The sequence below is a fragment of the Dama dama genome, chromosome 2, assembly GCF_033118175.1.
Source record: "Dama dama isolate Ldn47 chromosome 2, ASM3311817v1, whole genome shotgun sequence".
Lineage (NCBI taxonomy): Eukaryota > Metazoa > Chordata > Mammalia > Artiodactyla > Cervidae > Dama > Dama dama.
In genome coordinates, this window is record NC_083682.1 from 874865 (window position 1) to 887439 (window position 12575).

General features: G+C 65.1%; 1 protein-coding gene across 1 annotated transcript in view; it reads left to right on the forward strand.

The window, feature by feature from the left end:
- Window positions 1–7761, forward strand: part of MUC5AC (mucin 5AC, oligomeric mucus/gel-forming) — a 35423-nt gene extending 27662 nt beyond the window's left edge. Inside the window, exons 43-61 of the mRNA XM_061120944.1 lie at window positions 87–350; window positions 596–804; window positions 1319–1493; window positions 1907–2157; window positions 2274–2457; window positions 2905–3112; window positions 3555–3733; window positions 4059–4146; window positions 4251–4354; window positions 4538–4569; window positions 4884–5055; window positions 5294–5395; window positions 5500–5537; window positions 5873–5995; window positions 6076–6174; window positions 6454–6573; window positions 6733–6793; window positions 6884–6998; window positions 7497–7761. Of these exons, the coding sequence (XP_060976927.1) occupies window positions 87–350; window positions 596–804; window positions 1319–1493; window positions 1907–2157; window positions 2274–2457; window positions 2905–3112; window positions 3555–3733; window positions 4059–4146; window positions 4251–4354; window positions 4538–4569; window positions 4884–5055; window positions 5294–5395; window positions 5500–5537; window positions 5873–5995; window positions 6076–6174; window positions 6454–6573; window positions 6733–6793; window positions 6884–6998; window positions 7497–7761 (2789 nt within the window). The remainder of the gene's footprint in view (window positions 1–86; window positions 351–595; window positions 805–1318; window positions 1494–1906; window positions 2158–2273; window positions 2458–2904; window positions 3113–3554; window positions 3734–4058; window positions 4147–4250; window positions 4355–4537; window positions 4570–4883; window positions 5056–5293; window positions 5396–5499; window positions 5538–5872; window positions 5996–6075; window positions 6175–6453; window positions 6574–6732; window positions 6794–6883; window positions 6999–7496) is intronic.
- The last annotated feature ends 4814 nt before the right edge of the window (window positions 7762–12575 follow it).

The window sequence follows — 12575 nt, forward strand, 5'->3', positions numbered from 1 at the left end:
CCAGACAAGCACCACAACCTCGGCTCCTACAACCAGTGCAACCTCTGTGCAGACAGGCACCAAAACCTCAGCTCCTACAACTAGAGCAACCTCTGTGCAGACAAGCAGCACATCCTCGGCTCCTACAACCAGTGCAACCTCTGTGCAGACAAGCACCACAACCTCGGCTCCTACAACCAGTGCAACCTCTTTGCAGACAAGTACCACAACCTCGGCTCCTACAACCAGTGCAACCTCTGTGCACACAAGCACCACAACCTCGGCTCCTACAACCAGTGCAACCTCTCTTCCTACATCTTTGACTACCCCACTCTGCTACTGCAACGCGTCCGGCACGTTGTACCCCCCAGGTATGTTGACTGTTCCCCTGTGTGTGGTTGTGCCCCCTCTGGTCCCGGTGCCCTCCTCTCAAAGCCTCAGTGTGCAGGAGACACAGGTGTGTCTTGTCTGTGATGGGCTAGGTGTGTGCCCAGGATCATAGTAAGCTCTCCATGAAGATGAAGTCTAGACCTGGGTGGGAGGGCCCCAGTCAGGCCAGCTCTTCCCTGGAGTTACTTCCTGGCCTTCAGTGCCTGCCTCTTCCTTTGTCCTGCAGGATCCATCATCTATGAAGTGACCGACCTATCGGGCTACTGCTATTATGCCTTTTGCAGCTTGGACTGCCACGTGGTCAAGCAGATGGCCCCCTCCTGTCCCACCAGCATGCCACCTCCCACCCCGACCACCTCCCCACCAGAGTCCTCCCCTTCTGCCTCTGTGTCGGTCCCTTCACAAGGGTGCCCAAATGCAGTCCCCCCAAGAACGGTAACCTCACCTCTCCTGCCCTTCTCAGGGGCTCAGGGGGCCTGGGAAGGGACCCTCAGTGGTTTCCAACTAGAGAGTGTGACATGAAGCATGGGTGAAGGTCAGTGACTCCTGGGCTGATGCAGGCTGGCCATGACAAGCGGCCATCTGGTCTCCAGCTCTTCTGGATGGGGGCGCCAGGAGCACGGGGCCCAAGGTTGAGATTCTGTTCCCTGTAAAGTGGGCTGGAGCAGGCTATTGTTTCTCGGGGGTGGGTAGAACAGCCAAGGACTGGAGACCAAAGAGTTGGAGGCAGGGGGCACGGTGGAAAGGGGGCCGCCTTCACCAGCCAGAGCTCCCCCTACTCAGCCCTGTGCCCTCTGGGTGGGTCTGGGGAAGGAGAGGCCTGGGGCAGGGCTGGCCCTTAGTCCCGGAAGGGTGGCTCTTCTCCCCAGGGAGACCCAGGCGCATGCTGAGCCTCGTGGGGTAGGTGCCAGGCGGGGACGAGGCCCTGTAGCTTTCTCTGCTTCCACAGAAAGGTGAAACCTGGCCCATGCCCAACTGCTCCGAGGCCACCTGCCAGGGCAACGGGGTCATCACGGTGAGCCCGCGCCACTGTCCGAAGGTACAGAAGCCCACCTGTGCCAACGGCTACCCTGCCGTGCAGGTGGCTGACCATGACAGCTGCTGCTCACACTACCACTGCCCTTGTGAGTACGCGGGGCGGGGCGGGGCGGGGCTCAGCGGCTGGACGGGACTGGGCGTGGCTGGGCGTGGCTGTGCGTGGCGTGGCGGGGCGCAGGGGCGGAGGCGGAGAGGGCAGAATGGAATCAGGCTGGACCCAGGGAGGACACTCCAAGATCAAGGCACTAGTGGTGGCGCTCAGCCTCCACCAAGGTGCCTCGCGGAGCCCTGCCCGGGCCTGGAGTCCCCGGGCCGCGCAGGGGTGAGGAGGCGGAGGGAGTCTGGTCCACTTCGGGCGCCTGCTGAACAGAGTTCTGTGCGGTGCCGGTGCGTGGGCCCCGACGGCAGGGCGGTCACCTGCTCCGCTTGGCGTGGGACCACGTGTCCCTGGGGTGGGGGGCGGCGGTGTGGCCCGTCAGGCGCTGGCTCCTCTGTGCAGGCGTGTGCAGCGGCTGGGGGGACCCACACTACATCACATTCGACGGCACCTACTACACGTTCCTGGACAACTGCACGTACGTGCTAGTGCAGCAGATCGTGCCGGTGTACGGCCACTTCCGCGTGCTGGTCGAGAACTATTTCTGCGATGCGAAGGACGGGCTGTCCTGCCCACAGTCCATCATCGTTGAGTACCAGGAGAACCGCGTCGTGCTGACCCACAAGGCCGTCCGCGGGGTGATGACTAACGAGGTAGGCACGCGGCAGGGCGGCCCCCACAAGTGCCGGGCGGGCTGAGGGCGCTGGGCGCTGGCTGATCACCACCACCCCTCCCCCTCTCGTTCTGTTCCTTGCTGGTCACCGTCCAGATCATTTTTAATGGCGAGGTGGTCAGGCCCGGCTTCCAGAAAGACGGCATTGCCGTCTCCCAAGTTGGCATCAAGATGTACGTGAGCATTCCTGAGCTCGGCGTCCAGGTCATGTTCAGTGGCCTCATCTTCTCCGTGGAAGTGCCCTTCAGCAAGTTTGCCAACAACACGGAAGGGCAGTGTGGTGGGTGCCTGGCTCCCACTCCCCACTCTCCTGGCTCTGGGCCATGTCTGTGGTCATTCAACGTGGCTGAGTGTGTCTGGTGTGAGAAGGGTTGGCCTTGGGTGTGTCTCCCCCCGCCCCCGGAGCTGCACTCGGCCCCGGGCTGAGGCCACTGCGTGGTGCTGAGCCTACAGGCAATTCTGCTTTCTGGTTGCACCAAGAATGTGCGACCACAGAGCCCAGGGCCCAGCCACTTGGCCCACACCTGAGGCCCACTCCTGTCATCCTTCCTGGGAACGGCCCTGGGGTCTGGTTTCTTGGAGGGAAAGGAAGTACACAGAGGTGGAGAGGCAGTTCACACACTCCATCGAGTGCCGCCCGGAGATGCTGGGCCCGACCCTCGGCTTGGGGATGCTGAGCCCCGGGTGGGGCGCAGGAGGCCCCCTGACCGCTGCCCCCACGCTGCAGGCACCTGCACCAATGACCAGAAGGACGATTGCCGCCTGCCTGGGGGCGCGGTGGTGGCCTCCTGCTCCGACATGTCCGGCCACTGGAAGGTGACATACCCTGGCCAGCCGCCCTGCAACGGGCATCCCCCGACGCCTACCCCAGTGGAGCCCAGGACCTCGCCCACCCCGTGCCCACCTTCACCAATCTGCCAGCTCATTCTGAGCAAGTGAGATTCTGGGGCAGGGCTGGGGCAAAGGCAGGGGTGCTAGTAGTCCTGTTGACCCCACGCTGCCAGGCTGGTGGGAAGAGGTGGGCCTGCAAGGGGCTGCGAGGGAGAGGGGGTCACAGCTGCTGGGATGCCGGGCGCAGAGCCCCGTGGAGGCTGGCTGCGGGGCAGCCTCAGGCTCTGTGGCAGCTCATGGCCACAAGTCCTCAGCCAGCATGGCGCTGGGTGGGCAGGCCCCGGGGAACTCAGCGGAGAATTTGCAGAAAGAAAAACTGTTCAGCCAGACACCCACCCCACCGCACACAGATGGCCCTAGGGGCCGGGGTCCCCGGGCACGTGGGTCGGCCCAGCGACATCCCTCCCTCTGGGCCCTTTTGGAGAAAGCCCGCAGCCGAGCAGCCCCTCCCTGGCGCTGCCCACGACCCCCGTGTTTGTGCCGCAGGCCCTTCGAGCTGTGCCACGCGCTAATCCCGCCCTGGCCATACTACCAAGGCTGCACCTTCGACCAGTGCCACATGCCTGGCGTGGACGTGGTGTGCTCTGCCCTGGAGCTCTACGCTGCCCGCTGTGCCTCCCTTGGTGTCTGCGTCGACTGGCGGGCCCAGACCAACTACACGTGCCGTGCGTGTCCACCCCCTCCCCCTCCCTCTGGGCAGTGGCATTCAAGAGGATGGGCGCAGTGTGCGATCAGTGGGTGGGCCTGGGTGGTCAGGGTGGGCTTCTGGGAGGAGGAGGAGGGCTGGGCCCAGGATGCAGAGCATTTGTTTCCTGAGAGACAAGAGGGGGCATCCAGGTGAGAGCGTCTGGTCCTGGGGTGCAGGGGTCAGGGCTCGACCAGCAGGGCCTGGCCCGAGAGCTCCCGGCCCCGCCTGCCAGTGGGACCCAGGCCAGGGCCCCCGGCTGGTGCCCTGCGGCCTCAGGCACGTCCTCCCCCCCCCACCAACAGCCTTCACCTGCCTTGCTGGCATGGAGTACCGGCCCTGCGGCCCGCCCACCCCCTCCTACTGTTGCATGGACAGCAGCACCAGCGCCCCGTAAGCACCTGCCCACTACCGTGGGGACCCCCTCCCTGGCCCAGCCCGTGTCCCCCCCCCCCGGACGGCGCGGCCCGCTCACCCTCTGCTCCCACTCCCCACAGGGCCCTCCTGGGAGCCAGTCCCATCACGGAAGGCTGCTTCTGCCCGCAGGGCATGATGTTCTACAGCTCGAGCAAGGAGGTCTGCGTGCCCGCTGACTGCAACAGTAGGTTCCTGGGCTGGGCTCCCCGGGCTGGGCTCTGGGCTTCCAGGCACTGCCCCTGGCTTTTCAGCCAGACCCCAGGGCTTTCTGCCATGACCTGGGGTCCCCCTGGCCCCAGACTGGGTCTGGCCATGACGGGCTGGGGGCCAAGGTGGCCCAGCAGTGATCTTGCCTCTTTTCCTCCAGCTTGCCTGGGGCCCAGTGGGGAGCCTGTGGAGGTGAGTGTGGGGCCCTCAGGGGCTGGGGGCTTCTCTCAGCCCTGGAGACTCACAGGATAGGCAGGAGGGCAGCCGGGGTTCTCTGGCAAGAGTCAGGACCCCCATGCACGGCCCTGGGGCCGGTGCACCCCATCTTCCCAGGGACCCCTCCCACCCACCCCTGCAGAGCCACGGCGTGCAGGACCACCTCCTGCCTCCAGGCCCTCGTGGGCCTCAGCTGCACCCACACCTCTGGAGACCACTTGCAGGCTCCGAGCCGTGGGTTTCTGCCCCTCCGGCCGTGGCCATGGGCTCTCTTGTCCCTTCCCTGACAGCCCGGCCACACAGTCAGCGTGGACTGCCAGGAGTGCACCTGTGAGGGCAGCACGCGGACCATGAGCTGCCGGCCCCAGGCCTGCCCCCTGGCCCCCACCTGCCCCGAGTCCGGCCACGTGCCTATGCCCGAGGTCCTGCAGACCGGCCAGTGCTGTCCCCAGTACCACTGCGGTGAGCCCCGGGCAGGGGCGGGGGGCGCCGGGCTGGCCGGCAGAAGGGCTCCGAAATGTGGGCTACGGTGAGGTCAGAGCTGACCAGAAGCCTCATCCCTCGGGCAGCGGGCACCGCTCTGAGAGCCTACCCCCTGCCAGAGTCCTCCCCCACTCAGGATTTCTGGAGACCCCCCATAGGGGTGGCACTCAGGCCAGGGTGGGAGGCAGATCCCTGACGCCCTCTCTGTCTGCTGTAGCCTGTAACACCAGCCACTGCCCTGAGCCCGAGGCCTGCCCGAAAGGCTCACACGCCATCCAGACCTACAGCGAGGCAGCCTGCTGCCCGACCTACAGCTGCAGTGAGTGCCCTGGCTAAGCGGTGGCCAGGCAGGGGAAGCGGGGCTGCGGCAGCTGCTCCAGGGGCTGAGGGTGCATCTGCAGCTTTGCTTTCTCCCCCGAGCAGGCTGGAGCGTCTGCAGCATCAACGGCACCCTTTACCAGGTAAGAACTGGCGAAGGTTAGGCCCCCCTGGTGCGCAGGGACCAGAGTCCCCGTCCTGCAAGCTTCTCCGTGGCCGAGGCTGCATCCCTGCGGGGCCTGGGGAAGGTGCACTTTGGAGCAGCAGTAGGCTCTTCTGGGACCACAGCCCTTGTCCTGAACTTGACAAGGTCCCCAGACAAGCTTTCCCCTGGCCAGGTCCTCTAGAGCATGTGATGCAGCCTTGGGACTCTGTCCCCAAGACTGGGACCCCCGGCAGGAGGCACTCCCAAGGGGTCATCCAGGGGGAGGACAGTCCACCAGGCCTGTCCCGCTGACAGTACCCCTGACTCCTGCAGCCCGGCGCCATGGTCTCCTCGAGCCTGTGTGAAAAATGTTGGTGTGAGCTGCCTGGGGGAGCCCCATCAGACACCTTTTCGATCAACTGTGAGACCCAGATCTGCAGTACCTCCTGCCCCCTGGTGAGTGCCCCTGCACCCCGGCCTCCACACCCCCCTCCGCAGTGTCCAGAGGGGCTCAGGCCACGTCTTGCCTCCCTCAGGGCTTCAAGTACCAGGCTCAGGCCGGGCAGTGCTGTGGTGAGTGCGTGCAGGTGGCCTGCATCATGAACACCAGTGAAAGCTCTGCCCACCTCTTCTATGTGAGTAGTGGCCGCAAGGCCTTGGGGTGCGTTCTGGGCGGGGTCAGCCCCAACCCTGGACAGAGAGCAGAGTGCACAGCGATGGTGGGGGTGCAGGGTGAGTAGCATCCTGGCGCACTGGGGACCCTGGGGAGCCGTCAGAGCTAGGCAGCCTCTGGGCAGAGCCGCGGGAGCTCTGGAAGCCTGTGGGCTGGGGGCTGATGGACAGACACAGCGCCCGCCCCAGCTGGAGGGGGCCCTGGGGAGGACCGCTTACCTGCCGGCTGGGACTCCCTGCAGCCGGGCGAGTCCTGGTCAGACCCTGGAGACCACTGCGTGATGCACGAGTGTGAGAAGCACTGGGATGGGCTCGAGGTGGTGACCACGAAGAAGGCGTGTCCCCTGCTCAACTGTCCTGCGGTGAGTCCGGGCAGCCCGCCCGCCCTTCCTGGGGGGCCCACAGTGGCCGGGGAGGATCAGTCCCTGGACAGGAGTGGGTGGCCACGATCAGCAGGTGGGCGGGCATGGATGCACCCTCCTCGTACCCACTCCCCGCCAATGGCACCGTGGTCCACACAGGACAAGGCTCTGCCCAGCGAGGACGGCTGTTGCCTCTCCTGCCCCCCACCCTACGAGAACCGTGAGTGGGCGGCTCTGCCGGGGAGGGGACGCGGATTCCCGCCTGCCCCGGGCCAGGGCTGACCTCTGCACACCCCCTGACCCTCCCCAGAGTTGACCTGCGCGATGCACTACCAGCTCCAGGTCCTCCGGCAGCAGGGCTGCAGTTCCTCCGGGCCCGTGCGCCTCGCCTACTGCCAGGGCAACTGCGGGGACACCACCTCCGTGTACGTGAGCCCGCTCCCACCCCACCCCGCGGGGCCACCACCCCACCCCGCGGGGCCACCACCCCGTGCGCCTGAGCCCCGACCCCGCACTACCCTGCGGGGACACCACCTCCCTGGGCGTGAGCCCTGACCCCGCCCCACCCCGCGGGGACACCGCCTCTAAGCCCGTGAGCCCCGCCCCGACCCCGCACAGAAGGCTACTGCAGGGCAGTGCTCAGTAAGGTTCAGCGGGGCCCGCCCGCCGGGGGCTGCGGGGAGTACCCCCGGGAAGGGACTGGAGGGACCAGAGGCCAGCAGGGGGCTGGGCTGGGGTCCAGGGACGGTGGCTGTTAGCCTGTTTGGAATCACACTCTTTTATTTACTAAGAGGCCCGCTGGGGTCCTGGCGCTGGTGGTTCCGGAGCCTGGCGGGCCCCTCCCTGCGGAGGCGGGACCTCGAGGGGCGGGGCCTCGCGGGGCGGGGCCTCGCGGGGCGCTGCTGAGCGGGCCCCGCCCACAGGTTCTCCCCGGAGGCGAACGCGGTGGAGCACCGGTGCAGCTGCTGCCGCGAGCTGCGCGTCTCTCTGAGGAACGTGACCCTGCGCTGCGAGGACGGCTCGAGCCGCACCCTCACCTACACGGAGGTGGAGGAGTGCGGCTGCAAGAACCTGCAGTGCGACTCCCCCGGGGGCCTTGCCCTCTCGGCGGTGGCGCTGGAGCCAAGCCCGGAGAGCGGGCTCAGGCGCCGCGGGAGAAGGGCCCCGCGGGCCCGGCCCCTGCAGTAGAGGCCACAGCCCCGGCTTGGGCCTGGCGGCCGCGCTCCTCAACAAACCCGCAGGAACGCTTCTATTTGCTGCCAACGGCCTCCAAGGCCGGTGGAACCTGAGCCCCGGGCCAGGGAAGCACCCCCCCCACCCCTTTCGTCCCTCGCAGGGTCCAGCTGTCCCCGTGTGCAGTGGCTCCAGGGGCCTGCTCAGGACCAGCCTCGCGGGCAGGGGGTGGGGAGGCTCCTCTGGCCGTGGGTCCAGCCTCCTCGCCCCAGGCCTCAGCATCACACCGGTCCCTCGATGTGGCGACTGGGGCTGCTCGGCTGGCCGCTGGGAGGCAAGCCTCACCCCCTTTTCCCGCCCCTGGGCCTCAGGAAAGGGCCAGAGGGTTTGTGAATACACTTGGAGCATTTTGCGATTCCTGGACTCCGTGTGATTTTTTAAGCTTGTCCGTAACACCCAGGAGAGGGGCGGGGGGTCAGGCGTGGGTCCAGGGTGTGGGCCCGGGACGGGGCAGGCCTGTTGACTGGTCTTCTGTGCGCTTGGATGGACAGAGGGTGTGCATGAAGGTTCAAGGGCGGGAGTCTCCTGTGTCCGCCCAGCTGAGCCGTCAGACAGGAGGGGCTCCGTTTTCTCCCAGACCTCTGGACTCTACCATCATGCCAGAGCCTAGCTGTGTGCGGTGCCTGTGTGTGTGCGTGCAAGCCCAAGGGAAACCACTGCCCCAGGAGTCCTGTCACCCCTTAAAGCGACCCCTGACCCCCACCTGGAGAACCTCTGTGTTCCTGAACCCAGCCCCTCTTCCTTGGAGGCCCCAGGGGAGCCCCTACCCCTCCAACGACACACTGGCCTCACGCTGGGCCTGGTCCCACAGCGGTGCTGGGAGGGCTCGCAGAGGCTGTTGGATGTGCGGAGGGGCCCGCCGCCCAGACAGGCAGCAGAGTGGGGTGGGGACACATGAATGTGTCCAGCACATGAATGCCCCTGGGGGGTCCAGAGTCCCCCAGACCCCAGTGTTGGGAGGGGGCCCCCAGAGCAGGCCAGCGGACAGCACGCGAATCGGGCCCACTTCGTCCACCTCAGGCTGCCTTGGTTGCAAGCAGCAGGCCCAGGCTGAGCGGGTCTGGGGCCCCGAGTGCTGTGGGTGGGGTAGGAGCCAGGGCTGGCGGCCGGACGTGGCTGCAGTGTCTGCGGCCGCCACCAGGTGGCAGCACAGAGGCCTGCTCTCTCCGACAGACCGGGGGCTCGGGAAGCAGTCGGGGGTCTCCGGGCCCAGGTCCGCGGCTTTTGTTCTCCGAGGCTGGGCCGCCTCTCGAGGCCAGCGGGGCCACGAGGACCCTGAGTGAGGGCCAGGACCGCCCTTTACAGTTCCACAGCCCCACTGGCCGGCGTCGCCCACTCCCACCCCGTCTGCCCCGTGCTGAGCCCCGCAGCCGTGTGGGCTGTGGGGCTAACCCGGCAGGCTGACCCTCCGGTCAGAGCCCAGGGGGGGCCGAGGGGCTCCCGCAGCCATGACCTCATGATCCCCGGGCCTGGGGGACGGGCGGGTGGGGGGTGGACGGACGTGGCCAGGAGGTGCGGGCGGAGAGCTCACTGCCGCCCCCACGGGACGCTCCCCTCGGAAGCAGGAAGTTCCTGGTCCTCGCGGTCTGGGGGCCGCTGCCCCAGTGACCGGCTGACCCCGCAGCCGCAGGCGGCACCCTAATCAGCGCCTCTGCCCCCCGAGGGGCTCAGGTGTCGGGAGCCGCCTCTTCCTCTCTGGCCGGGCTGGACGCCACCGCGGGGGCTAATCCCCACCCCCCACGGAGCGCACGCCGCCCGCGCCCCGGAACTCTGACCCAGCAGCTGGAGAAACCAGATGACGGGCCCAGCCCCACCGCAGGCCCCAGCCGGGCTGTGAGGAGGCGCTCCAGGGCTGGGCGCGGCCCACCGCAGCTCTGCCTCCTCTGGGCAGTGCTGGGCCCCCCACCCCGGGGGGGCCGGGAGTGGGGCGCACCGCCCAAGAGGCTCTGGGGCCGGGACTGCGTGGGGAGGCCCACCACCCCACCTCCTGCGGCCCCCCTTGGAGTCCAGCCTTGGCAGGGCTGTCGCTTCAGGGGCTGGACGAGGAGTGGTTCTGGGTTCTGCCCCAGTCAGATGGAGGAGGGGTGTCTCCGCTCGCGCAGGGGGTCAGGCTGGGTGCAGCTTCTGCCCAGATGAAGGGCTGAGGGGTCTTGGAGATGGGGAAGGGAGGGGGCGAATACGGACACAAGATGCTGGCAGCCCCCTCCTGACTTCTGCCCCTAGCACACCCACCTTACCCAGGGACACCTGGACTCCTATCCTGGCCCCAACCTTCAGGAGAGGGCTGCTTGGTCTGAGGCCAGAGGCGGGGTGCCAGCGGTCGGCTTGGTCCTGCGGACTCGCGGGCCACTCTGTCCTCTTCTGACCTGAGCCCTGGGCAGCGGTTGGTGCTTCATAGCTGGCCCCGCAGGGACATGTGGGGCCCGGGACATCCCGCAGGTGTCTCTGTGAGCGCAGCTCATACGGCTGCATGGCCGGATCTTCAGAGGAAGTGAGCAAACTGGCTGCAGGATCCGCGTGGACGTCAGAGTCCTTGGGTCTCCGGGGGTCAGCGACGACAGAGAGCAAGAGGTGCCCCGGTGACCTCAGAGCAGAGCCGCCCCCGGCGCTGTGCTGCGTGGCGGCCAGGACCCACCCAAGGCACGCCGGGCTCAGGGCCCTGGCCTCTCGGGGAGCCACGCCCAGTGTGAGCCTGGCGACGCGGGCAGAGTGGACAGATCACCCAGGTCACCCAGAATGAGGCCGCGTGTTGGTGCCACAGAAGCAAAGCAGAAACCCCCGTCTGCTGGGAAGTTGGGTGGTGTCCCGCTAAGAGACCAGCACAGGAGGGAGGGAGGGCAGAGGTGCTCCCGCGGGATTTGGCAGGGTCAGAGGTCGGAGCGGCAGGGACACAGGAGTGCCTGACGTGGGTGGTGGAGGGGGCTGGATGGCGGCCGGGCCAGGCGGAGTGGGTCTCAGGGTCACCCAGAACCAGGCCTCCGTGCTGGGTGAGGGGCACGCGGGGCGGGCAGGGGGCCCTGCCTGGTCCCTCAGACCCCCCGCTGGGTGAGGGTGGACACATGGGCTGAGGAAGAAGCCAGCTGGGGGACGGGCGGTGGGTCAGAGGTCACTGGTTGGCGATGGGCCAGGTGTGGAGTGTGGGTGAATGGAATGGACCGGACCCCTCCATGTGGGAGGAGGATGGGGTGGCTGAGGAGAGGGGTTGGGGTGTGTGGGAGTTTGGTTGGGTCGCACTGTGTTTGACTTACTAGATGCCTGATGGAGAGGTCAGGCAGGCAGCTGGACATGAGTGTCAGGGGCCAGGGCAGGAGCCTGCCTTTGATGGACAGTAAAGATGGGAGGATCACAACAAACTGTGGAAAATTCTTGTGTGCACCAGGACCCAGAGACCCCACAGAGACTGAGCCAGCACTGTGTCTGAGTGTCTCCTGAGGAGGCCCGGGTCAGCAGTGGACTGCTGCAGGGGCAGGGGCTCTGGGTGCAGTAGACCTGGGCCTGGCATAAGCCCTCTTGGAGGAGGTCACTATTAACCCCACCATGAGCAGCCAAGACTTACACAGGACTGGGGAAGCAGACTCTTGGAGGCACAAACAGAACCTTGTGAGCACCAGGACCCAGGAGAAAGGAGCACTGACCCTGCAGGAGACTGACCCAGACTTACCCGTGAGTGTCCAGGAGTCTCGGGCGGAGACGTGGGCCATCAGTGACTTGCTGCAGGATCGGGGGCACTGAGTGTGGGAGTGTGTGCATGAGACATTTTGAAGGAGGTCGACATTATCTTCATTATGTCCACCATAGTTTGGCCTCAGGTCAAACAGCAGGGAGGGACCACAGCCCCGACCATCAACAGAAAATTGGATTAAAGATTTACTGAGCACGGCCCCGCCCATCAGAACAAGAACCAGTTTCCCCCTCAGTCAGTTTCTCCCATCAGGAAGCTTTCTTAAGCCCCTTATCCTTCTCCATCAGAGGGCAACAGAGTGAAAACCACAATCACAGAAAACTAACCAATCTGATCTCATGGACCACAGCCTTGTCTAATTCAATGAAACTATGAGCCATGCCGTGTAGGGCCACCCAAGACAGAAGGGTCATGGTGGAGAGTTTTGACAAAACATGGTCCACTGGAGAAGGGAATGGTAAACCACTTCAGTATTCTTGCCTTGAGAACCCCATGAACAGTACGAAAAGGCAAAAAGATAGGACACTGAAAGATGAACTCCCCAGGTCGGTAGGTGCCCAATATGCTACTGGAAATCAGTGGAGAAATAACTACAGAAAGAATGAAGAGATGGAGCCAAAGCAGAAACAACACCCAGTTGTGGATGTGACTGGTGACGGAAGTAAAGTCCGATGCTGTAAAGAGCCATATTGCACAGGAACCTGGAATGTTAGGTCCATGTAAGTAAGTAAAGTCGCTCAGTCGTGTCTGACTCTTTGCGACGCCATCGACTGTAGCCTAACAGGCTTCTCCCATGGGATTTTCCAGGCTAGAGTACTGGAGTGGGTTACCATTTCCTTCTCCACAGGATCTTCCCCACCCAGGGATCGAACCCAGGTCTCCCGCATTGTAGGCAGACGCTTTACTGTCTGAGCCACCAGGGAACTCTGTATGTTTCAAAAGATGATGTAAATCTTTTCTTAAAACCTTGCACTTCTCAACAGATGTTGAAGACTGAAATTGGTGTTTTCCCCAATTTGACTCATGTTGCTCCTTTCTTTTTGCATTATTGTTAGCATTATGTGTAACTGTCTCAACTTCTTTATGT